Consider the following 25,254-nt stretch of genomic DNA (forward strand, 5'->3'; position numbering starts at 1 on the left):
GGCCAACAGACCTCGGTCATGACCAGGTTATTGCCACTCTGATGCAAGCCCTCTTATCAAGGGACCCCGAATTCAGGCCACATACACTCTGAAATTAAAATCAACACCTGCAACTGCACTTACACTGAGCATCTCTGGGGGAAAAATGCTTTATCACTCTGATCAATGTGTTTAATGCAACCTTCAAATGTTTGAATTAGGTCTATTCCTTCATGTTTTGGTATATCAAATTTGGATTAATTAATTAAATTTTCAAAGTTAATTACATAATCTATGTCAGTGGATAGGTCTACCCCACAAAAATACAACGTTTTTGAGTCTTTGAAAGAGACAATAAGGAACGACCCAGGAGAAGACAGAATTGTTTTTAAGCCTCACAGCAAGTTGAAAAACAAAAGTTTCTACTTGGGAGAAAAAATTCTCCTGCTCTGTTCTTACTACTCACATCAACCTCTCAAGAAGTCTCTAATACACACGTTAATTGGTATTTTTTTGGTCAAAGATTTGTGGGAGATCATAGAATCCCCATGACATTTTATGTAATCTTTCTTAAAATGACACGTTCTTTCTTTCTCTCTCTCTCTTTCCTTTCCTCTTCTTTTCTTTTCCTTCCTTCCTTCCTTCCTTCCTTCCTTCCTTCCTTCCTTCCTTCCTTCCTTCCTCCCTCCCTCCCTCCCTCCCTTCCTTCCTTCCTCCCTCCCTCCCTTCCTCCCTCTCTTTCTCTCGTTCCCTCCCTTTTAAAAAACAATTGAATAGCGGTTTAGGTGAATTTCCTGGGGTAGAAGTTGCAAATAGGAATTACCATTTTTAGCAGCAAGCTGAATCACTAAAGTCAGTTAACTACTTCTTAGATTTATTTTCCTGTGAACTTCTAATCAACAGGCTTTCGTTCCTCTCAAGAACCCTCCCTTGTTACTGGCTTTGCATCTGTTTTCAGTTTCCAGAATGCAGGGACACAGATCAAGGATTCTTTCTTCCACTTTCAAATACAGAGTGATAAAAATATTAAATTAACATGTTAACTGATTTGCTTTTGTTTCCCAATTAATATTCCCCCACTTCATTAGCTAAGAGCAGTGTTTCAACACAGCTATATGTTTATTTAGAAATACACATTTATTTAGAAATTATATATAATTTATAACTTTTCTCATTTGAAACTTTCCTAAACATAATATGATTATTTATTCACTATTTGATAACCTGCCAGAGGTTTGAGAGTTTCCAGTTAAGAGCTAAAGAAATGCAGTATTTCCTTTTACAAAAACATCCCAGGGTATTGAGTTTGAACCTGGAATACTGACTCTTCTTTCTCATAGTCCTAGAATACAAAGTCAGTTAAGCCTCACTGCAATGCACTATGACTAATCATTGTGTCTACCACAGTCTTTAGTCATAAGAGAGCAATCCTTGCAATGTAAATGATTTTGTAATAAGGAATCCTTGCAATGGAAATGATTTTGTAAGGCCCAAGATCTGAAGTTTCATTTTCTACCTAAGAATACACTGGCAAAGCAGCTATCTAATCCAGCATGCACAATGTCCCTCTGTCTCTATCCTCAACAGAAGACAGATTTCCAAAAAATACGGACATTTTTGCATTTCTTATCTACGTATTTTTACAAGTTTAGCAGGCAGGCCTTTATTAAATGAAGGATATATGTAGGAGGGAGTTGAAACTATGGTGTCATATAAATCAGCAATGCAAATTTTTGTCTCTCAGAAGTTTTCTAATAAAATGTTATTTTATTTAACTTTTGCCATAAAGGTAAAGATGGTACCATCACAACAATTCATTGGCTGTCTCAAAACTTTAACATGATCATGATCTGTTGTTTAGAGAAGGGTTAAAACTTATAAGTAAAAAGGCGGAATTGCCTGGTAAGATGGGTCCAGATCAATCAGGTGATTCTGAAGTGATCTATAAGCTAAGAAGAGAAAGAAAGGGAAAAGGAGGTAGAAAAATAATTCCTTAAAAAAACTAAAAGTAGACTTACCATATGATCCAGCAGTCCCACTACTGAGCACATATATGCAGAAAACTCTAATTCAAAAAGACACATGCACCCCAATGTTCACAGCACCACTATTTACAATAGCCAAGACATGGGAACAACCTAAATGTCCATCAACAGATGACTGGATAAAGAAGATGTGATACATGTACAATGGAATACTACAAAGCCATAAAAAGAATGAAATAATGCCACCTGAAGCAACATGGATGGACCTAAAGATTATCAAACTTAAGTAAAGTAAGACAGAGAAAGGCAAATATCATATGATATTACTTATGTGTGAAATCTAAAAAAAATGATACAAATCCTGTTTACAAACCAAAAACAAACGTGCGGACATAGAAAACAAACTCTGGTTACCAAAGGGGAGAGTGGGGAGGGATGAATTAGGCATTGTGGTCTAACAGACACACATGAGTATATATAAAACAGATAACCAACAAGAACCTGCTGTACAGCACAGGGAACTCTACTCTATTTCTTGTAACAATATCTAATGGAAAAGAATCTGAAAAGAAAAATACATATGTATGTATATGTATAACTGAATCACTTTGCTGTACCCCTGAAACTAACATTGTAAATCCACTACACTTCAATAAAATGAAAAAAAATTACTTCTACTTGTTAAAAATTAAAAAAAGGATGTACCGATTTCCTAAAAATAACAAAACACAACACAGAAAAAAACGCCTTTAAAATATACCCACTGAGGCTAGCATATCATGTTACATAAAATGCCACACTAGGATCAGTCAGTCATCATCTGAGCATGATATTCTGATAGAGCAAACATCACACCCAGCCAGTAAACTTCTACCAAGTCTCTTCTGCATTAAACGCACTAGGTTGTATAAGAGCAAAAGACACCTTCTGCATGATCCCTGCCCTTGAGTAACTTTGATGTTCATCTTGTAACAAGATTTCCATATTTATGGAGCAGAGAAGTCTTTAAACAGCACCGCATGATAACCGAAAAAGTCTTACAGGTGTTCAGAGATCACTTTTAGCCCTGATAAGAAGTTGGGATTTGGGAAGGGCTTGAATGCAGAGAAGGATTTTGACAGGCAAGATGACAGATCAAGAAATTTCCAGGTGGAGGGTTTGGCACCCTAAAAGTGCAAAGAAGGAAGCTTTAAGGCGTATTTTATGAACCCAGGGGAGATAAATCTGGCTGCAGCACTGCCAGAAACGAAGTTACACATGTGAGAGAATCATCGACTCATGACAAATAAAAAATAAGCATCCTCACCAATATTTTTCTATTATACCCATCTCATTGGTTTATATCTGCAGAATACCTGTGACCTACACTGTAAGTTAAATTTTATCCAAATCAATTCCATGTCTGTGGACTTTCCATGACCTCAGCAAGAACAGTTTGGGCAGCATTCAGACTAGAGTGTGAAGGGTGCAGAAGACACAAGCAGCTTGTGAAGGAAGAGACTGAATATGGAAAACTCTTTCAAAAGCTGCATTCATTCAAGACAGTCCTTAGGTGCCTAACCCAGCCCTTGCGCTCAGTACTGGGGATGCAGCCCTCAGTGAAATAACAAAGTCCCTGAGCTCCCAAATGGGACAGTCGGGGTTGAGGGAAGTGCTTTTTACCACTTGATGCAAGCAGCCAGGTCAGGGGTCCATTTTTAGGGCAAGGCTGAAGATCTGAATATCTGGGCAGATAAGCCTTCATTTTGGAGAATCACTTTGCCTAACGAGAGATGACATCAATGGGGCCATGGTATCAACGTAAACACTACAGGAAAAGGGAAAAAAAATGGAAGTTCATGGTGACCATGGAAACGAACTACTGACTCTGACAAGCAGAGGTAGTGCTGTGGGAGCTGTAGAAATAATCACTGTTCTCTAACGGAACCACCCTCATCCTGCACCGCAGGCCCCGAAGTGTTAGGCCCGGACCCAAAGTCATGAGACTTCCTCTTTAAAGGATCACATCGCTGATACCTTTGGCTTTGCGGCCGTCAGTTCCCTGCCTCTGCAGTATGAAAGCAGCCCGGGGCCACAGGGAAATGAGTGAGCACGGCTGTATTTCAAGAAAACTGTTATTTATGGAACCGAAACTGAGTTTTGTATAATTTTCATGTGCTGTAAAATATTCTTATTATGAGTTTTCAACCATTTGAAAAAACATAAAGATCATGTTTAGCTGATTGGCCATCAGAAAAGTGAGGTTTTTGGGCCAAAGTCTGCTGCCCCTGCCTTGGTGTGGAAAAGGTGGGGTAGCAGGGCAGAGGCAGAGAGAATCAGGACCACTTTCTTCGAGGTCACACCTGATGGGGACTGCGCTCAGGGAGCCTGCATGCGCCCTGAAGTGTGTGCACAGCGTGGTGTGTGGGACCAAATAAATGCACGTCCCTGAGACTGGGGCTGATGGATTTCACCAGATCCTCACAGTGGAACCCAGTGGAAGGGACTTTGAGAACCACTGACGTAGAAGAACTCAAGCACTCCAGTCCCCTCACTGCTGAAAGAGGGACGCCCCGAGACCTATTCTTCACCTACTGCTCTTTTATTTGGTTTCTCAGAATTACTGAAATGGCTAATCACTATTACTATTGAGCCCCGTCTATATGCCAGGTACTTGGCTGAACGACTAACATAAATCTTCATTTAATCCTCTCAACAGCCTTCTGCGGTACTGGTTATCACCCCATTTTATAGTTGGGGACACGGAGGCTCAAAAAGGCCTTTCACTTTTTGTTTTCTTCAGTTTTCTAGATCCTCGTTCTTCACCTTCTGCACTTCCTTCCTCAGCAGATTCCCCGACCCCAGTCGCCGTGTATATGCTGGTGATTCTCAGTCGCTTAAAAAACCTTTCCAATCAACGGTCCCAATCTCGACTCAGCCGGAAGTGGCAAGCAACATCCTTTCCCGGTAATCGCTCTCTCAGTAGACGTCCCATGTCCCACATCACACAGCCGTATCTCTGATGCCCTCTCCCCACCGACTCCTGGGTATGAAGGACTGTACTTTCTTTTATACTCCTCCCAAATCCACCCTGTACAAGCCTTCTGCAATGATGTTCAATGTGGTCTTCCTAAGCACAGTTTTTTTTTTAATTAAAAAAAGGCAGTATTACAGAACAAAATGAGATACTATGAATCTGTGATTGTTTTAAAAAAGCTGTGTAAGAAAGGTACCCCTCTGTGTGGACGTGCAGTGGATGGGATTACAGCGAGGTAATGAAGAACATGAAGTTCTATTCAACTTCTCAGAGCTGTCTGGCCTCGGACAAATCGTGGAGCCTGGAAAGTGAGACTAATAGTAGCACCTCAGGGCTGTGTTTTGAGAACTGGAGAATGTCACCCAGGGAAAGCAGTGGACCACCGGCTGGCATATGGCAACTGATGACTAATAGCTCTGACTGCTGATGGTTTTATCAATATTAATAATGCAAATGCATAAAAAGATTAGCTGATACTGTCTATACTGGTATTTCCACAGTGCATTTGCAATGAGGGGTGGCACTGCGGGGGGTTTACGTATCTTCTTGTTGCTTCTCTCTGTTTAAAAGTCCAAAAGAAAAATTCGTAAAATAAATCAACCCCCAAATCGCTATTTAAAACCAGTCTGCATTCAATGAGGATGCACTGAAATTGGCCATCTGCTGGAAAAATAATCAGACACATTTCTGGTTACATTTGAGCTACCTGAAATAGCGTCTAACACCCATTCTGCAATTGAGCTCGGGCTGAAACATTACCTTGGTACAGTTAACAAGAATTATTGCCATATATAATTATTTGAATACCCAGTCTTGTGCTTTGAAGTCACTTCATAAATGTTAGCTTCCTTTCTTCTTACAAATCCTAAAATACAAATTAATTACAAAAATTAATTCCACTCAAATAAGTGTATTTTTTCCTGCCAAACCAGACTAAAAATATATCTACATATTAGCCAAACTCGAAATTTATAGTTCAGAGCAAGGAAGAGAACAAAAATAGAGCCGCTGGTGTAGGTTTGAAAATACTAACCCTTATTAGGGCATCTCTTCAACAGATGAGCTGCTATAGCTGAACTGAATCTCTATTAACAGTAGTGAATTCCTGAGCCAGACAGCAACAGTAAATACAAGAGACACTGCTTACATTCACTTGATGGTTTTGCAGACTTGAGAATCGTTTCTGGCACCACGATCATGCATTCAGGAAACAAAGAACATGAAACATTACGTTCCTCCGAATGTTTTCCTTGTGCCATTAAATGAATCAACTAAATGAGGCGCAGGCAAGGAATTTAGATTTCAGCAAGATTTTAGCTTTCAGTTTCTGAAACTGTTCAGGGGCACCCATCCCTCGGGAGAATGTTTTGCTTCCATTGTTCAAGTCAGAAGAGCCAAGAAAACTTTTCTTAGGTGGTTCAGAGACCACGTTAGCCTTCCTTCTTACTGCTGTAAAATTACTTGTGCAAAAGAAAAGACAGAGTCACCACAAAGCAGCACAAATACTTAAAATAGAGAGTATGTTCTGATAGATTAGGTTGGTTGGGATGATTACAAACTCCCAAGGCAGATGTAAGACATTCATTTTCTCAAGTTAAATAAAGCACGAGATACAAGCTAATGCTTGTTTAGTTTATTTTATGACTTGCTTTAATTGTGTGACTTGTGGGAAAAAAAACTGGAAAACGATTAGCAGAAGAGGAGTTAATAATCTAGATATTTTCTTGGCACAATTATTATCTAAGGACAATGTAAAATTTGAAATCATGCCTAGAACTCATGGGCGAATTAGCTCATTCAAGTACTATCCCTTTAAAGTACCAGTGGGTTACAGTCCTAGTTTCTCTATAATATTCTTTTCTTGACTGTGGGACAAGGGCACTCTGTTAGTTTCCATCTATGATTCATCTTAAGAAGTTACGGATATGCCTTGGAAATTCATGAACTCTTATTAAGTGCTTTTGAAATCAAATATCCATAAATCTGGCTAAAACTTCTTAGAATACACATTTTTGTCAGTATAATCTTGTAGGATAATGAACTCTACATGGCTTTTAATGCTCTATGGCCCTTCTGAAATGTTTCATTCCCATGATTATAATGAAATAATTCATTACATTGAGAAAAATTGCCAAAGGAAAAAAACTCTTTTAGACCCATACTCTGAGTAAGAATAAGAAAAAGATCTGCTGCAAAGCCCCGGGAAGGAGTAACCATCAACAGATGAGAAAGGGATGGCAGAGCTTTAATTTTCTCCAGTGAGACTAATATTCACAATAGAAGGAGTTCAGCTAAGTAGTGAATGGCATCCCAAGACAGGGGAACGTCCAACACGAGTCCAAGAACCTGGATCTAACCACATTTCATCTCAGAAGCAAGAGGATCTCTAAGACCTCTGTGATGATCTCAGAAATCCTGGTGAGGATATCAGACATGCGATAATTCGAATGACTTGTGACATAAGAAGAGCTAAGATGAACCTAATGGCTCCAAGGGTGACACTGATCCCCAGGAAGTATTTTTTAAAGCTCCTTTCGGAGAATTTGCATTATCCAAACTCAGGTGTATCGCTGGTGTTGCACAGCTGTACTTTTAATTCTTACCAGTGAAGCTCTCGGAACACCCTCATCCTGCACCAGCACTGTCTCGGTCTGCACTGCCCTGAAAGGACCAACGCCCTGGGACCCAGAATCCTTCAGCCCTCAGGACTCCTGCTGCCATCTTCCTTTGGATTTCAACCATTTCTTTTTTTCTACCAAACTCAGTGAAAGAGCCATCTTTCCTATCCTCCAAGAATAACCTTATGCCCTGGTGTCCTTGAATTAGCCCCCTTGGTGCTTTGGGATTTTACTCCATTCATTAAAATTCTTTGTGATTTTTTTCTAACTTTTGTATGCCCCAATTTTATTCTTTTTGTAAGTTTGTTGAGTAATATCTATTTATTACTTTAATTTCTTTTTTTTATTGAAGTATAATTGTGTTCACAATGTTGTGTTAGTTTCTGGTGTGCAGAATAGTGATTCATCATATATATATATATATATTCCTTTTCCTAATCTTTTACACTATAGGCTATTACAAGGTATTGAATATAGTTCCCTGTGTTCTACAGTAGGACTTTGTTATTTTTTTATTTTACATATATTAGTGCATATCTGCAAATCTCGAAGCTCCACTTTATTCCTTCCCCCCCTTTCCCCTTGGTAATCATAAGTCTCTTTTCTATGTCTATAGTCTGTCTCTGTTTTGTAAATAAGTTCGTTGGTGTCATAAAATTTTTTGTATTGAATCTTCCCTTCTATTCATCTAGAAGTCCTCCTGCCACACCTCATCCTGGAAAATGCTCAGTTCCCCTTTACTCGGAGACAGACAGACAGACAGACAGACACACCCACACCCACACTCCTCATTTACTCCTAGTAACCCCTCAACTACAGAGTCTAGGACATGAAAAATACTTAATAAATTTTGCTTGAATGAATGAAAGACTGCTCACACTTGAGCTCTTTCCTTCATAATACTTTCTGCAGAGAAGTTAGTAACAATTGCCTCTCTCTCTTTCCAGCCCTATCAATCTGTCTTTAAAAAAAATTTTTTTTGGTGTTGGGGGAGGTAATTAGGTTTGTTCGTTCGTTTATTTTACTTATTAATGGAGGAACTGGGGATTGAACCTAGACCTCATGCACGCTAAGCACGTGCTCTACCACTGAGCTAAACCTTCCCTCCTTAGCCCCATCCACATGAAAAGGCTTCAGGGTACTGGGGGAGCCCTCACTCTTCTCCACGGTAGACCCTCCAGTCCCATCCCCCTTGAACTCCTACCCATCGTCTCTGCTGTTCCAGCTCTTCCCACTCACAAGAGCCCTATCCCAAATCCACGTGGGTGGTAATGGAAATGGGGGTGGATAAAATGATGGTCATGGGGAGAGGGCTGACATGAAGGACAACATGGAGAGAGGAAGGGGCTCCAGCCCCTGATGAACTCGTCCTGTACCAAGGCTTCCCCCGTCCTCACCCCTTCCTCCCTCCCCTCCCTGGTCTGGTCACACCTAAGTCAGAAGTAGCCCTTCAGACCCCAGTCCAGCAGTCTCTCCTCATTTCCTGGCTTCTTCTGTCTTTCTGTAGGATGAACCAGCCTCTCTGCAAAATTCCCTCCTTGCTGGAGACACTTGTCTCTCCTCCTCTTTGTTAACTCACCCTTTTTCTGGACCCTGCCACCCTGCCTCTTCTGCATTCTCTCAGTTACTCCTGGATGTGAGCATTTCACCTCGTTTTCTCTTGCTTTCCCCTTCAGGTCCTCCTCCTTTCTGGCCAAGCTCATCCCTGTCTGTCTCCACAGCTCCTCCTCCACCTACGTCACATTCGTTCATTTCATCCATCAGCCTCGACCTGACCTCCCTGCCTCCTCACTGATTTGTACGTCTTGGTACTAGTGAACCTGGCAGGAAGAAACACAGCTTTGTTTCTTCTATCCTCTCGAGGCAAAGTTCTCGACCAAGGAGTAAGCAGAGTCCCTGCAAGGGCTCTTAAGACCTGGCCCCAACCTTTTTTCCCTGTCTAATCCTACTTCCCATACCAGCCCTTTCGTACACCTTTGCTTTTGCAATAGAAAAGAGCAAATCTCACTCCATATTAGATCTGTTCCTTTGGCTTTAACCGTGTGCCCTGTTTTCCAGGCTTAGTCTTGCTAGCTCAGCACCTTTTGTAAAACAGTGTTGCCTTTAGCCTGAAATAGACAGGAGAGCCTATTCTCAAGGCTCTGATCTTTAGGGATATTAACACTTTTGCACTCCTACAGAGATAACAAGCTGCAGAATAGAAAATAACATTTGTTTTGTGCAGGTTTTACAGAGACACCATGACCTGACCCACGCAGACAGCTGCAAGAACAAAGAATTCCAAGAACAAAGAATTCCTACACCAAGAAGTTTGCAACAACCAACCACACCCCCTCCCATTTTTAGCATAAAAGGAGCCTGAATTCTGACTTGGGGAAGATGGTTCTCCAGGACATCAGTCTACCATCTTTTCCATCTGCCGATTTTCCAAGTAAAGTCATTATTTTTTGCCCCAACACCTCGTCTCCCAATTTACTGGCCTGTCGTACAGCAAGCAGAACAAGTTTGGACTTGGTAATGCTTTTGCCAACCTACGTTCACGGGCTGGGGTAATTTATTGAAAGACTTTTTTTTTGTGTTTTCCCCCTATATTTTTCCTTTCTCTTTCCACAAAATTATTAGCCCTTTAATAATTTCCACAGAAGTATTTTATATGCTTCCTGATTTCAGGGATTTCTTCAGGAAGACAGGGCAGCCAGAAGGCAGTAGTCAATCTTTCATATTTGTAAATGCCTAAACTCCGAAACAGGTGGTGCTGAATGTGCTGGATCAGCAGGATGGAAGAAGAGGGCTTCGCCGGGCATCTAGACCCCATGGAGCCCATGGGGACCCAGGCCCTGCTCCACGCACCCTGCTGTAACACAAAACGAGAGGAAGGCTTCACCAAAAACTTATTTTTCCATACAGATTCAAATTCTTCTACTCGGAGGGAATGTGAATCACTTTCAAGTCACTGGAATTTTTGGCTTATCTGTGTCCACGTGAGATCTTTTTCTTTAACCAATATAAACCTAGTCCCTTGCTCATAGCAGCAGCCACAAAATGTCTGTGCTCGCAGCGAGCTGACAGTGAAATCAAGAGAGCTTGATGTATAAGAATTCAGAGGCAAGAGAGATACTAGTCAAAGCTGAAATAACAGGGGACAACAGAGTTCAGAGGATCTTTGAGCAGGGTCTTGAAGGAAAGGATCTGGACAGGGGAGAAAGAAATTTGGATGGTAGGATAATGCTGGAAAGGGGCAGAATATCAACTGTTAAAGAAACATAGAAGTGATTCTTGTGTTTTTTTTTTTTTTTGCTTTAATCTCTTTTTTTAATTGAAGTATAGTCAGTTGACAACATTGTGTCAATTTCTGGTGAACAGCATCATGTTTCAGTTACACAAATACATACATGTATTCTTTTTCATATTCTTTTTCATTATATGTTACTATGGGATATTGAATATAGTTCCCTGTGCTCTACAGTAGGACCTTGTGTTATCTATTTTTTATATAGTAGTATCTATTTTTAGGATGACCTTAGTACATGATAATTGATTCAATTATGTGATAGTATAACATAAACATAGTTCTGCAACATTTCCCATAATTTAATTAGTGTCTAACCACCCAAATCTTGCCAGTACCTAGGAAAAAAATGATGTTAGTCTGTTAAACAAAGGATCATCAGCTGTTCGTGAGAGAATAAACAGTAATTACTTTAAATGGCTAGACGACACTCATCTACTGATTCTGCAAGGGCTCTTATCCTGGGAAACTTAGATCCTTAACTGCCTTGTCTTTCCACTCCCCTTGGTAACACACACAAATGGCTCTGGGTTTTATTATGTTGGCACCTTGCTTCACAGTTTCTTATTTAGCTCTTTGACTCCTGTTTATTTCAAGTGTGAATGACTTCTTCCCACTGGGAATGCTACTTCTAATTTTGAAATACCCACTGTTCCTGGTCTAATACTGGAGATAGAGTTTGTCAACAATGTAAGATAAATTAAGTAATTTCCAGCCTGTAAAGCTGATGATACTTTACATTTATAGGTGTTTTCTTCAAAAAAGCTTTTCTTGAAGTTTAATTTTTTTTGTGACCAATCTTGGAGTGAAGTTATACACACACGTATGTATAAATGAACAGTGCATGGAAAGTGCTCTAGAAATGTAAAGCTATTGGTTTTATTCTCTTAGACACATGAATAATTATCATTCCTGTGATACTGATTATTGGAATCATGTTACACTTGTAGGTAATGACAAGGGCGTATCGGGGGATGATTCTTCAGAGATTTACAGACCCTTCTCAATCATGCCTTCAATTTCGTAGCGAGAAGGGCGAAGTATTACACTGGTAGTATTCATGACGGAAAGAGACCAAACCCTCACACCACACAGGCTCGGCATCCAGACCCTCCTAGGTAAAACCTCCCATACGTTCCAGAGCCTGGTCCTGTGTTTACCCAGGGCCTCATTCAATTCCAAAATAATCCTGGATCAGCTGCTTTTCCTTAAAATTTCCCTTTCTTTCACTACTTCACACCCTTTTCAATCTAATTCAGCTACTGTGTCCTGCATCAGTGTTTAGTGACATGCTTAATTGCTGGAAGCCACTTACCAGGAGTTGCATTTTGGGAAACTTCCCTGTTTATGTCACTCTCCTATTTAAAAAAACATGTATTAAAAACGTATCCCTACTTTTGTTACGAATACTTAGTGTGACTGAGGAGATACTGAAATATTACTGTCATTTATATTTGAAATATTCCATAAATAATTATATCTATAATTGAAGAGCACAGTAAATTACATATAAAAGCCAAGTCAATTTTATATATTATATATATAACTTACATAAATATACACGTATTTATAGTTTACTATGCTCTTCAATGTTTTAAAATAAATTTTACTTGATTTGAACAAGGAATCAAATATACTCCTTGGAGCAAACTTGTGGCTATAAAAAAAAAATTCAGAAAAAATGGTATGCTTGAAATCGCTCATTCTAAAAAGAGCTGGGCAAACGTTATTTCTAGGAGCTTCGTGTTTTCCTGATCATCTATTGTCTGGGGCAGAGGAGACGGAACCTGTAACCCAGGGTCCCAAAGAGACTCACTACAAGAAAAGCCCTTAATTAAAGTCTTAAAATACTGAACATGATTAAACATTTACATTAAATATATTCTATTCTTTAGAATACAGTAATATATAAGTAATGCTGTTTCCCTCTGCCAAATCTTTGATTAACTGACACCATTAGAAAATCTGTTTTAATTTTCCGTGCATTTAGAAAGCCCCCTGAGAAGCCCCACCTGTCTGAGATGAATGGTTTCATTTCATTATAAAGATACTTAAATCAATTACACTAATGTTTCTTGAAATTAGACAAACATCACATAGTCTTCTCTGAGATGACGGACCTGGGAGAGAAAGAGTTAGGGGAAAATTTAAAAAAACTAGAAAACTCTTCTAAAAACTCTTCTTACAACTCTTCTAAGACCTACACTCTAAGAATGGAGGTATTACTGAAAGGAAGGGCCGGGATTCAGACACGTGGAAATACTAAGTTTATTTAAAGCAGGACACCCAAGAGCGCTTTCTTAATAGGAAATGAAAATTAAGGAATATTTACTGGGTGTGGATGAATCTGGAAATACAGATGTGATGCTCATATGCAGAAGCTGAAGCAGTATAACAGAAGATTTCTTAAAACGAGAATGCTGAATTTTGGTGACTCTTCACAGGAGAGAGAAAAACCTAACCACGGATAAGGGGGAAAAAGTCACTTGTTAAAGAAGGAAGAGGGAAAAACATCAGGCCATGCACTGACACAAAGAGGAGTGATCCCTGAAATGTGCCCCCATTTGTCACTTGCTTCGGGAAGGCCAAGAAGAATGAGAATAGGTTGTCAAATAAAAGGTACAATTGTGACGCAGGAAGAGAAGCATAAAATCTGATACCTGGCAAGTTCTGCGGAGGATGTCCCTGCCAAACTACCCCCACCACCGGCAAACTGAGTCTTAGAGAGAGCGAGTCGGAGTTCATTCCCCAAGTCACTCTGTGATAGAACTATTTGGTTAAACCATCAACACCCAGTCTCTGAAAGCATGGTCTTCCATGCAAGTGATTGAGGACGCAACTCTTGGGAAGATAAGTATTATCTGAAATCCAGCAATGACTGTAACTAGAATACAATGTAAATGAAAAAAGCAAAGGGGCCAGTGTTCCAATGCCAATCACTTGGATCTAGCACCTACAAAGCTGTGCCTTGGGGGGAGTTCCTAACTTTAATTATTGCTGCATTTTATTCTAAGAGAACATAATTCTGTTCAACTCATGAATAACAGGGAGGGAGCTAGCTACAGGGGAAAAATGAGAAGAGCGAGATGGTGGAAAGTTGGAGAAGGACCTATGCCATCTCTGACCCTGCAGTCTCTCACATAGGAGACACTGGTTCTCTAGAACGAAAGCAAAGAGAATTTCCATTTCATCCAAGAGATAAAGGATCTTGAAATCTGGCGGTGAGAACCTATTCGCAGTCTGTACTATAAAGCATCCTTTATGACATCAACAGTGCATACCAGGAAGCTTCACCATCAAGAACAAAACAAGCAAAAACAAATGCAAAACACTTTCCACTCTGAAGGGAGAAATCTGAGCCCCAGGAAGAGCAACGGTTCTTCACAAAGGACAGCCCCTCTCACTGGGACGGTGGCTCTGCCACACGGACGCTGGCTGACCTGGGTCCATCCTACTCCCATGACTTTCAGGAAGACCAACCTCTGTTTCGATAAACAGCTGGATGCACGAGTTCAATTCCTGAATGGCTCAAAATCCTCTCCCTCTAATTTATTTATCAATTGGTCCAGTTGAAGGCATCATTTCAGATACGTCCTTTCCAAGATGCCAAGCCAACTCTAAAAAGGATTTCATGAACGTTTTTCAGTATAAGTCAATTTTGTGACAAGACTTTTGCTGTTAAAAAACAATAAATGAAACTACAGAGCATGGCAGGGGAAACAGACGCTGACAACTGAAACCAGCCCAACACCTCACTTACCTTTGGTTTTCCATAGTACCGAGACTAGTCACGAATTATCTAATATGTTATGATCAAATGTTACATAATTTTAGGCAGTTTTTTAAATATATTTTATAATACACAAATAACCATCTTCCCTTCTGTGTTGGCTTTTCCCCCTATATAGCTTGAGGACAGAAAGCTTTTAAGATTTATAAGCAGTAGAAAATATCTGAAACTCAAATTTGCATTAAAACATTATTCTTTGCACAAATCCACTGACCCATTTTTCTAAAGTAAAAATAACTGCTGGGTTCTTACTGGCATTGAAAACACAACCATTTCAGTTCCACGTTTATATTCAGACAGTACCTTGAAGACTGAACTTCAAGTTGCACAACCGACCTTGTTTTCTCTAACAATAGGGAGACAGCCTGCATTATAAGTAATTGTATTTATGGAACATTTTGAAAAGGAGAATCCTGTTGCTTTTCTTGCATTTAAATCAATTTGGTTCTTTAATACTTCTTTGCATTTCCTTGAATATTTGTAAATATGGCTTGAATTTTTTTTATCTTAAAGGTGAATATCTGACCACTTTATAGATTGACAAATGATACCTTGTTAGATGGCTGTAGAGAAACAAATAAAATACAATCAACCCACACATGTCACAGGTTTCCAGAAACAGAGAAATAACCGTCTGTTGCCAAGAAGAAGGCGTACACTGTACCATCCCATCAGGAGACGCAGCATGAAGACCAACTCGCTTCTCCAGCAAGAACCTGAGATGGTCGAGTGGAATGGACGGCACTCACCTGTTTGGCTCAGTTGGGATGTGCTTCTGCTCCTTCGAGACACTATGGCAACCACCTTGGCACTCAGGCTGGACCTTCTCTTCTTTCCACCTGCTCCGACTGTCCCCACAGCCGTGTCCGACTGGCTGCCATCATTATGCTCCAGTGTATACATCTCTCCACTCACACTCGTGCTCTTCGTGATGGCTCTTCCTGAAGTCCCCATCCGTCTGCCTTGCATTTTAGGGGTAAATGAACTATATTTACAAAGTAAAAACATATATGCATCCATAAATTACAGGTCAGCATAACAGACACTCTCAGTCTAATTTATTTTGAAATAATCCAGGCAAATTGTTGGGGCAGGAGAAGCCAGCTGAGGAGTACTCTTATGGCTATGAGCACTTTCAAATTGCATCACCACCCCCAAATATGTACTAAATGTGGCTTCAAACCATCGCATCTTAACACAGGGCAATCTATACACTAGTTTTGGATACAGGATATATTTTATTATGTGTTATTACAAGAAATTGAATATAGTTTCCTGTGCTCTATAGGAGGTCTTTGCTGTTTATCTATTTTATATATATAAACTTTTAAAAGATAATAAATGGTTAATTCTCTCCATGGGGATGTGAATGTGACTGACCGATTTTGTAAACAGTTACTATCAGAGAAAAATTAAAATACTTAAATCAGTAGAAAAGTTCATTATCTATCCCTGAGGGGGAAATATTGTTAAAAATTGATCCTCTGAATTTGCCACAAGGTTTCAAAGAGTGAAAACAGTGTCTGTTCTAGGTTCTCTTTGGGATTCCAACAGACAGACATTGCTTTTGCTAATCTGAGGCTTAATGCGTCTAGGAAAGACTCCTGATGAGGCAAAACCTCCTGCATCACCCCCTTCCTCTTAGATCCCTTGTGCTCCATCTCCTCCACACACACTTCCTCTCGTTTTCATCTCTCAGCTCTTCAAATTCACAGACTCTGGGTTCAGATATTTTTTTGGGTCCCATTCTTTTCTGCAAAACTCATCTCTGTTCTCAGAGTACACAAGTTTATCTGAACAGATTACTTTACTTCTCTCCCAAATGAATGCCTCACTGTTGAGAATTTCAGGCACCGGGGAAGGTCGACAGGAGTAAATCCTCTCTACTTGCTGAAGTCAACGTGTGTCCGTGAATTGGGGAGAGATGGGGTGGGTAAGTGAGGAGACAGGGACATGACTCTTTTTAATAATGCTGCATATGCAGCCCTATTACCCTCTAGTCCACCCCTTTTTGATCCAGTGAAGACCTGGTTTAATATCTCTGAAATGATCCTCTTAATTTAACGTTTCCTCAGAATATCTACAAAAATTGGCTTCCATGACCTTTCCCGCCATCTTGATTTTCTATTTCTTGTTTTGAACTACAAAATACAGTACCTAATGTAGCTTCTTGGGTCAGTGATGACACTTCATACACATCAGAATAAACCCCAGTATGATTAGGAATGATGAAACAGAAAGTCTTGGGATGACGTAACATGTTTGTGGCCGCACACTCAGCGAGAGCTTCAGTAGAAGGGGAAGCTGGCTTGGGGTGGTTCAGAGGGGTTAGCGGGCTTAGACGCATGGAAGAGGGTCCAGGACTGCTTAGATCTTAGGTCCCTTCATAAACAGTGAACTGAAACTGATGCCTCTATTTGACAGGAATAATTTGGAATTTTTCATCCCTAGCTGCATTCCTTGAATTGGTGCACACCAACACTCACCTGGTAACAATAAGGTATTCATTGTCTTTCATTTTGTTCTAATAATCTTTTCATTCACTCAAAAGTTTTTAAAGCCATTTGCAAATCAGGCAGTTTTGCTATGCGTTTTACATAGTCACTTTTTCAAAATATGAATGATGACAGTTTTACATATGACTGGTTCAACACTGATTCCTCTGTGGTTTATATTCTCAACTCTAATGGACTTTCTTTCCTGAGAAATATTATGGTTCATTTCTCTCATGTCCTCACCTGTTTATCTGAATGCATTTCATCAATCTGCCACCCCTCCTTAAGTCGGCTCTGACTATCTGCTTATTCTGCTATTTTACTTGCATAATTCTGCTGAAGGACACACAGAAGTGTCAGGATTCAGTCAATTTCATGGTCATAATATCCATCTCCCATCTAACACCTGCCATGGAAAAATCATTAGTTTTCCACCTCACTTCAGTCTTCTTAGCACACTCCCCACACTGGTTACTGAGAACCTCTCTTCTGAAACTATTTTTATCTCTATAGTAAAATATGGGTTAACTAACATGTACCTTTTTTCCTCCCCATTATTTCTACAAACATAGAATTCTATCACAGTTCTCAATTTGTATTTACAAAATAATTCCAAAAAAACCCACTATTATAAAATTCTGAAGGGTGTTCTTTGGGTTATAGAGAAGTTTAAATGAACAGGGAAATGTTTTCCATGATGTTTCTCTTATGAACATTTATTCAAGACAGGCAAGGAAGATTCAACAAATTTTCATGGACATTTAATCTAGCAATGAGGTATTTACAATACTGACAAATAAAAATTTTGAAAAAAATTGTAGGGAAATTTGTGATTACCCTTTTGAGGGGGGTGAGTTAAGAAGTTATGTTAAAATGATTTTATGAATAAATGACACACTTTTTCCCAGAAAATGAAACATGTTGTTTAGAAGCTCACAGCTTTCTTGTGGGATTGGAGGACCGTGCGTAGCTCCCTGAAGAATCAAGGATACCACATGCTCACCTAGAAGGCATTAGTGCATTTTCAATTCTCCTGGTACCTAACTGAGGGGAGAGGTTTGGCGGGCGCGCGGGGGGGGGGGTGCTAATTAGCTACATTAATTAAATCAATGTGAAGGTCACAGTCTTTGCAAAAACATGCTTTCTATTTTCCTAATCCGTAGCCTTTTATTTGTCCTGCTTCCATTGCCTAGGAAACCATTCCTGTCATTCAGATGAGCCTGAATCCTTCGATTCACTTTTAAGGCTCTTGATTTTATAAAGATTTTTGGAGTCCCAGCTCTCTGTTTTATATTTTGTACTGGTTATGTTAGGATTCTGATGGTTTATATCAGCACATAGCTCATGAATCACTAAATTTGCTCCAGAATCCCTCCTATTGCTGAGTAAATTGATGAAGTAAAAACACGTGTTCCATCCATCTACAAACAGACTACACTGTAACCCATATTTAAATATCAAACAAACAAAAAAACACACCACCTTTATTTTCTGATGCCCCCTCTCCTGGCCACTGACTTTCTGCTGAAAAATCTCAGAATTGTTTGCCATGTCCTCTCTTCCTAGTCTCTTCAGATGCTGTGTCCCGAGCTTGAGCCCTCAGAAATTTGCCAAATAAAGCATAACTCTCAACTTTTAGGCTGTGCATTTCATCTCAGTCAGCAAGTGACAAACCTGCCCAGGTGTGTCTAATAAGACTCTCAAAAATGTGTTCAACCCAACGAAAAACCTGCTCCCTCTCGAACCTCATTAAAGATAACCCCATCAACCAAGTGCTCAGAGTAATAATCACCTCCTCTCTATTAACAAAAATTATGTAAACTTGGAATTGAGACAAAAAAAAGTTGCTTTATCTGTTAATGCCATGCATGAGGATTATCTAATAATGTCCCTAAGGGTCATTTGACTCTCTAGCAGAATGTAACATTTTTTGACTTACTATTTACTCTCATAATAATCATGGTCCAAACATTTGACAACTCTTTGAAAGTTAGATGTTAACTTGAAGAGAACTGATGAGAAGCAACTGATTACTATTACTAGTAGAGAGGATAACCCCAAAGGTTAAGGTTTTGTTGGCCTAGAGAACATTATCTAGTTTTGAATTGAACTTAGTAACCTTATTTCAGCAGCGCCTTTTTTCTCAGTGATGATATATGTGTACATACAAGGACATCATCTTAGGAACTGGCTTGTCACCCTGTTGGTTTTCTCACCAATGAGTTAAACTCTGACATTTGCTATCTATTTTTCTTAAAAATCTTCTCCTTTATTCTTGTTCTTTATTGAAGTGTAGTCATTTTGCAATGTTAATTTCAGGTATACATACATGTATATTTTGTCAGTTTCTTTTCCATTATGGCTTATTACAAGGTATTGAATATAGTTCCCTGTGCTAAACAGTAAGTGCTTGTTGTTTATCTGTTTTATATATAGTAACATGCATCTGTTTTTCTTATAATTATGTTTCAATTAGGAGAATTATGTTTTGAGAGTATCAGATGTCCCATCAGAATGTCCCAGTGGACGTCTGCGGGAGCTGTGTTTTCTGAGCAAGGCACCTCACGAACTCTCTAAACCCAACGATGCTTTTTCCTGGCTCCTGGATTTAATGCCAAGTGGCAACAGAATAGTACCTTCAATTTCTGTTTCTCTGTTTTCTTTTTGACTCTGGTTTTGTTTTGTTTGTTGCTGGTCCTGGTTCTTGGCGAATCTGATTCTTACACTGCTTTGTTTGTAGCTGGTAATATATTCCTCACTGGTGGCAGCAATCATAGGGAATCTATCTAGGGATGGATGCAGTCTGTCGGATGGCAGACATCAGGGATGTATTGAAAGCTGGGTGGCAGACGACAGAAAATCTGGTTTGTTAGTCTTGCATGTCTGTTCGTTTGCATGTTACTCAAGTTCATATCATTCAAGAAAATGGCTTGTGTACCTAAAAGAACAGCCATTTAAATTCTAGGTTAGGTTTCTGTGCCAATTTTTGTCTGTGGCAAAGTGGTACATCTGAAACTGCTCGTTTCCTTTGCATGTGTAAAAAATAGTCTTTTCAATGGGTGATAAAAATCTCTTACCTTCCATATACCCTGGGGATATTGGTGTGGGCAGACAGATATTAATTTAATGGAACTCCTCTTCTGGTTGATCGATGGAGACAAATAAGTACTTAGATAATTCTCCTACAGTTAACTACAGAATTCCCAGAGAGAAAAAAAATGAACTTCTAATGCTTGGAATATGCTTGTCTTTCAAGAAAAATCCATTCTTAAGAAATTGGTAACTCAAAAGAATTTTAATGTAAGAATCTAAACCCACAATCAAAGTGAATCCTTGGAGACTAGTTTGATAAATTTGGCTTAAAAACAGCTCTATGAAGACTACAATGAGATGCTACTTTGCATGCACAAGATGGCTTTAACTTAAAAAAAAGGTGATACGTGCTGATAAGAATCTGAAGAAACTGAAACTTTCATACACTGCTGGTGGGAATGTAAAATGATGTAGCCACTTTGGAACAGTTTGGCAGTTTAGTTAAAGGCAAACATAGTTAAATTGATCTTAGAGTTGCCATACTACTCAGTAATCCCATTCTTTGATACATTCTCAAGAGAATTGAAAACATACATCCATACAAACACTTACTCATCAACATTCAGATCGACATTATTTGTAACAGTTAAAAAGAGGAAACAGCCCAAATGCCCATCAATTGATGAACTGATGAACTGATGATGAAACACAAAGTGTTTTATCCAGACAATGGAATGTCATCACCCATAAGACGGAATGATTCGTGTAATGAGCTTGGGAAGTTGAAAACATTATACTACATGAAAGAAGCCAGATTCAAAGGCTGCGTATTATATGATTCCATTTAAATAAAATGTCTGATAGTCAAAATCATAGAGACAGATGTAGGTAAGTGTTCAGCAGGGCTGAGAGGAGAGAGGATGACTGCTAATGGGTATGGATTTCTTTCCAGGGATGATAAAAATGTTCTCAAATTAGACAATGGTGATGGTTGCACAACTCACTGGAAACATACTAAAAACCAATGAATTTTACAATTTAACAGGGTGAAATTTTATGGTATGTGAATTGCATCTCAAATCTTAAAAAAAAAAACCAGCTTTATGTCTTCTTCCAGACTTTATCAGTGTTTTATTTAACACAAGCACAAAATTTTATCTTATTGTTTAAGATTTAGGATGGTTTTCTTATGAACAGACTAGTTCATATGGAATTCCTATACTTTATATATTGATTTGACTTACTGGATAAGCTAACGTTCCTTCCATCAACATTTCCAATTGTGAAAAATGTAAATTATGTAATAACTACACTGACCTATAATTCTGAAAGAACTCTGATATCAACAGTAATTAAGTTGGCTGGATGTCAGCTTAAACATAATCCAAGTGATTAATTAGGTACACAGGGGCTTTGCCTTTGGGTGATGTAAAGGTTTATATTTAGTTTCGCAACTCTACGGGATACTGTGGGTGTAGGGTGTTTTATTATGTGTGCTGTGTAACTTGCAAGGCTGGCTGCTAAATTTTTCCATATGACAGCTGATTATGCTCAATTATCTACCTCCCAATTTTCTCTATGAAATAGAAGCTTGGATTAAAAGTTATAATTAATATGTATGGCTCATTCTACACTGGAAACTAAGGTGACAAAAATATAGTACATATACAAAGTAATAGATGTGTTTTTATTTATCAAAGGAGAAGAAGGAAATCACTTTTTTACAATAAAATACATGGAATATGAATGAGGATAGTAAAAGAGAGAACTTGGGTGAAAAACTGTACAGGGTTTACAGAAAGTGAATTAGTTACCCTGGTTTATTGTAGTTGTAAACAGTAAGTCAAAAGAGCCAAAAAATAAAACTTTGACCAACTGTCTCTATATGATAGAAATATTCATCATATAATAAGAAAGATCTATGAACAATTTACTGATAAATAGTAAATTAATGCAAGATTAGAATTTGGTTTTCTGTCTCATGTATGGAATCTAAAGAAAAGAAAAGAAAAAGACAAACGAACATAAATACAAAAACAGAAACAGACTCATAGACAAACTTGTGGTTGCCGGGGTGGGGGGTGGGAAGGGACAGGCTGGGAGTTCAAAATTTGTAGATACTGACAGGTATATGTAGAATAGATAACAAGATTATACTGTATAGCACAGGGAAATATATACAAGATCTTGTGGTAGCTCATTTGTGAAAAAGAATGTGACAATGAATATATGTATATTCATGTATAACTGAATAATCGTGCTCTACCCTGGAAATTGACACAGCATTGTAAACTGACTATAACTCAATAAAATAAAACTTAAACAAAACAAAAAGAATTTGGTTTTCTGTTACAGTGACGAATTGATCTTAAATATTTAGCTGAGAACAAATTTCATTTCATCAGGAAGGGCAATTACCATTAAGGAACAAGAGCTGTACCTCATGGCAGACTCAATCCCTATTACGACCTGCACAGACACCTGGTCTAGTAAGTGCTCTATGGCTTACAGGATCCTAGAACCACAGGTAACAAAGGAGGTCATATGCTGAATCAGCAGAATTGGGGGGACCTCATATCCATAGGTACCGTAAATAAAGTCTGGTGGTGCTATTGCTTTGCCTTACCTTGAGACTTACACATACGACTTGGTGCGCTACGCCTTACCACAAAATGGCAAAGGGGGTAGGATAATCTATATGCCTTTAATCAAATCAAAGATGCTATCAATATTAAGCTACATCATTGTTTTATGTATCTTTAAGAAAGAATAATGCTAATTAAACTATGACGTGCCAGCAACTGTAAAATACACACAAATTCCATAGATGGTAAAGTACAGACTAGTGTGCATTGTCAAATCAGTTAAATTATGTTGAGAGACAATTCAGAAACTCATTTCAAGCACGATTTGTTTTAAGATTAATAAAATTAAAGCGACATGAGCTCACTTTCCCTAAAATAGACTAAAAAGACTTTGTACTACCTAAATACACACAAGGGATCAATCATATAAGAAATCATACTCCATCTTTTTTTAAATGGAGGTACTGGTGATTGAACCCAGGACCTCATGCATGCTAAGCATGTGCTCTACCACTGAGCTATTTCCCTCCCCCTTCATATAAGAAATCAAACCTGGGGCCAGATTTTGGCTCATTATTCTAATGTAATGTGGCTGGCATAAAACTTTGGAATAAAATGAAAAAATGTGGGCCTGAAATATCTTTTCATTTTCAGAAAGTAAGGATGCTTTCAGGAAAAGCATATGATGTACTATGTAAAAATGATCCCCACTCTTAAATTAATGACAAATTTAGCTTAAAAACAATTGTAACCAATTTCTGTATATTTAATACACTAAAACAATCTAGAGGTCTACCATGACTCCACAGTAAGCCTAAAAAGGGGCAAGCAATTTAAGGCCTATTCAAAGATGGCTGTGGTGCACATAAATTCTCAACGCTCTTTACAAAAATGCTGAAAGTCAATCCAAATTATTTGAGTCCTGCACGTAAGTTTGGATCAAAACAGAAGTTACTACTCACAAGTGGCAAATACAAAAGGAACCTGATGCTCAAGAGACCACTCCCAGGTGCCCATCTCGAAATTCCCAGGAGCTAAACCACAAGGTCTGATGACTCATAACCAAGAGGGCATCAGACACCCACTGAATGCATCTAGCGGACCTGCCCTGAGAGGAGGCACCTGTTAGAACTGAGGGGTGCTCTCAGGTTAGTTCACTATTTATATTCAATCCCTTCAAGGAGGCCAGACCTTCCGAAGTCACTGCCTCTGTGCAATCCTTGCTGACTTTCCCTCTTATACACATATGTGGATTTATAAATGAGGCTCTAAGTAGTCTTCCTACTGAGGACTTGCACTTTGTTAATTTACTCCAACTTATGTAGTTTATTCCTAGCTAGTTTACTTAGGTATTACACTTATTCCTAGGTGTTTCATATTTCTGATTATATTGTATTGACGGCATTTTATAAATTTCATTTCCTAATGTTGGTTGCTGGCACATCAAAATAGAATTGACTTTTATATATAGACCTTGCATCCAGTGACTTTGTTAAATTCATGTATTAATTCTAATGCTGTGTTGTAGATTCCTTTGAGTTTTTTATACTCACAATCATACAAGCTGTGCAATCTTCCTGCTTTTATTTATTTTTTCTTATTGTATCGCTACACTGCCAGGTCCAACACTGGACCATCTGAATAATGCCGATTAGAAGTTGGGAGAGTGGCCTCAGTGAACACAGAGGGACAGTGTTCTGTGTTTCACTATTAAATGTGATGCTTCTTGTAGGGTGACTGTAGATAACCTTTATTATTTTAAGAAAATTCTCTTTTAGTTTGCTAACTTATTTTATTATATGTGTCATGAATTTTATAAAATATTTTTCCTGTATCTACTGAGATGCTGAGATGATCATATGATTTCCTTCTTTCTTTCTCTAATGGATTACACAGAATTTCAAACCAGTCCAACATTTACAGAACAAAACTGTCCTCTTCATAATGTATTCTCATTCTCTCTCTCAGAATTTCTCTCTCTCTCTCTCTCATATAGAGATAGATGGATGGATAGAGACAGACAGATGGACAGACAGATCACCCTGTGCCAGAGACCAGAAATCTCCCTGTGACCAAACAATGCTGGAGCCACGCCCACTCATGGCAACACTGACATGGGGTGACAGTGACCATGTCCAGCCTGGCTCAGTCCCCCCCCCCCACAGGGAACAGGAGTCTCCAGGGAGATCCCACTGAGGTGGAACAAACACCCTGCTATTAAAAAATGTCTAAAAAACCCACAGATGGAATTTTAAAAAGTGGTCTCTATTTGAATTCAACTTGCTAAAATTTTCCTATTGTCTTTTGTCTATTTTAATGAGAGGTTTTGGCCTGTAATATTCCCATCACGTCCTTCCCAAATTTATCAAGTAGAGGCTTGCCTCCCAGAGAGAGTTTGGAAGTATTACTCCTTTTTACTCTCTGGAAAAACTGCATAAGACTGAGAACATTTATTCTTTAAATA

At 38.8% G+C, this 25,254-nt stretch overlaps 1 protein-coding gene across 8 annotated transcripts in view; it reads right to left on the reverse strand.

The window, feature by feature from the left end:
• The window catches only part of RIMS1 (regulating synaptic membrane exocytosis 1), a 447,505-nt gene that overhangs the window by 48,254 nt on the left and 373,997 nt on the right, over positions 1-25,254 (reverse strand). For 7 of the 8 annotated variants that reach the window (XM_072965473.1, XM_072965472.1, XM_072965475.1 and 4 more), the window contains one exon: positions 15,427-15,662. In XM_072965473.1, coding sequence (XP_072821574.1) covers positions 15,427-15,662 — 236 coding nt within the window. The remainder of the gene's footprint in view (positions 1-15,426; positions 15,663-25,254) is intronic. The other variant, XM_072965470.1, reaches the window with a different exon arrangement.

This window comes from Vicugna pacos, chromosome 8, assembly GCF_048564905.1.
Source record: "Vicugna pacos chromosome 8, VicPac4, whole genome shotgun sequence".
In the NCBI taxonomy this organism is placed as follows: Eukaryota; Metazoa; Chordata; class Mammalia; order Artiodactyla; family Camelidae; genus Vicugna; species Vicugna pacos.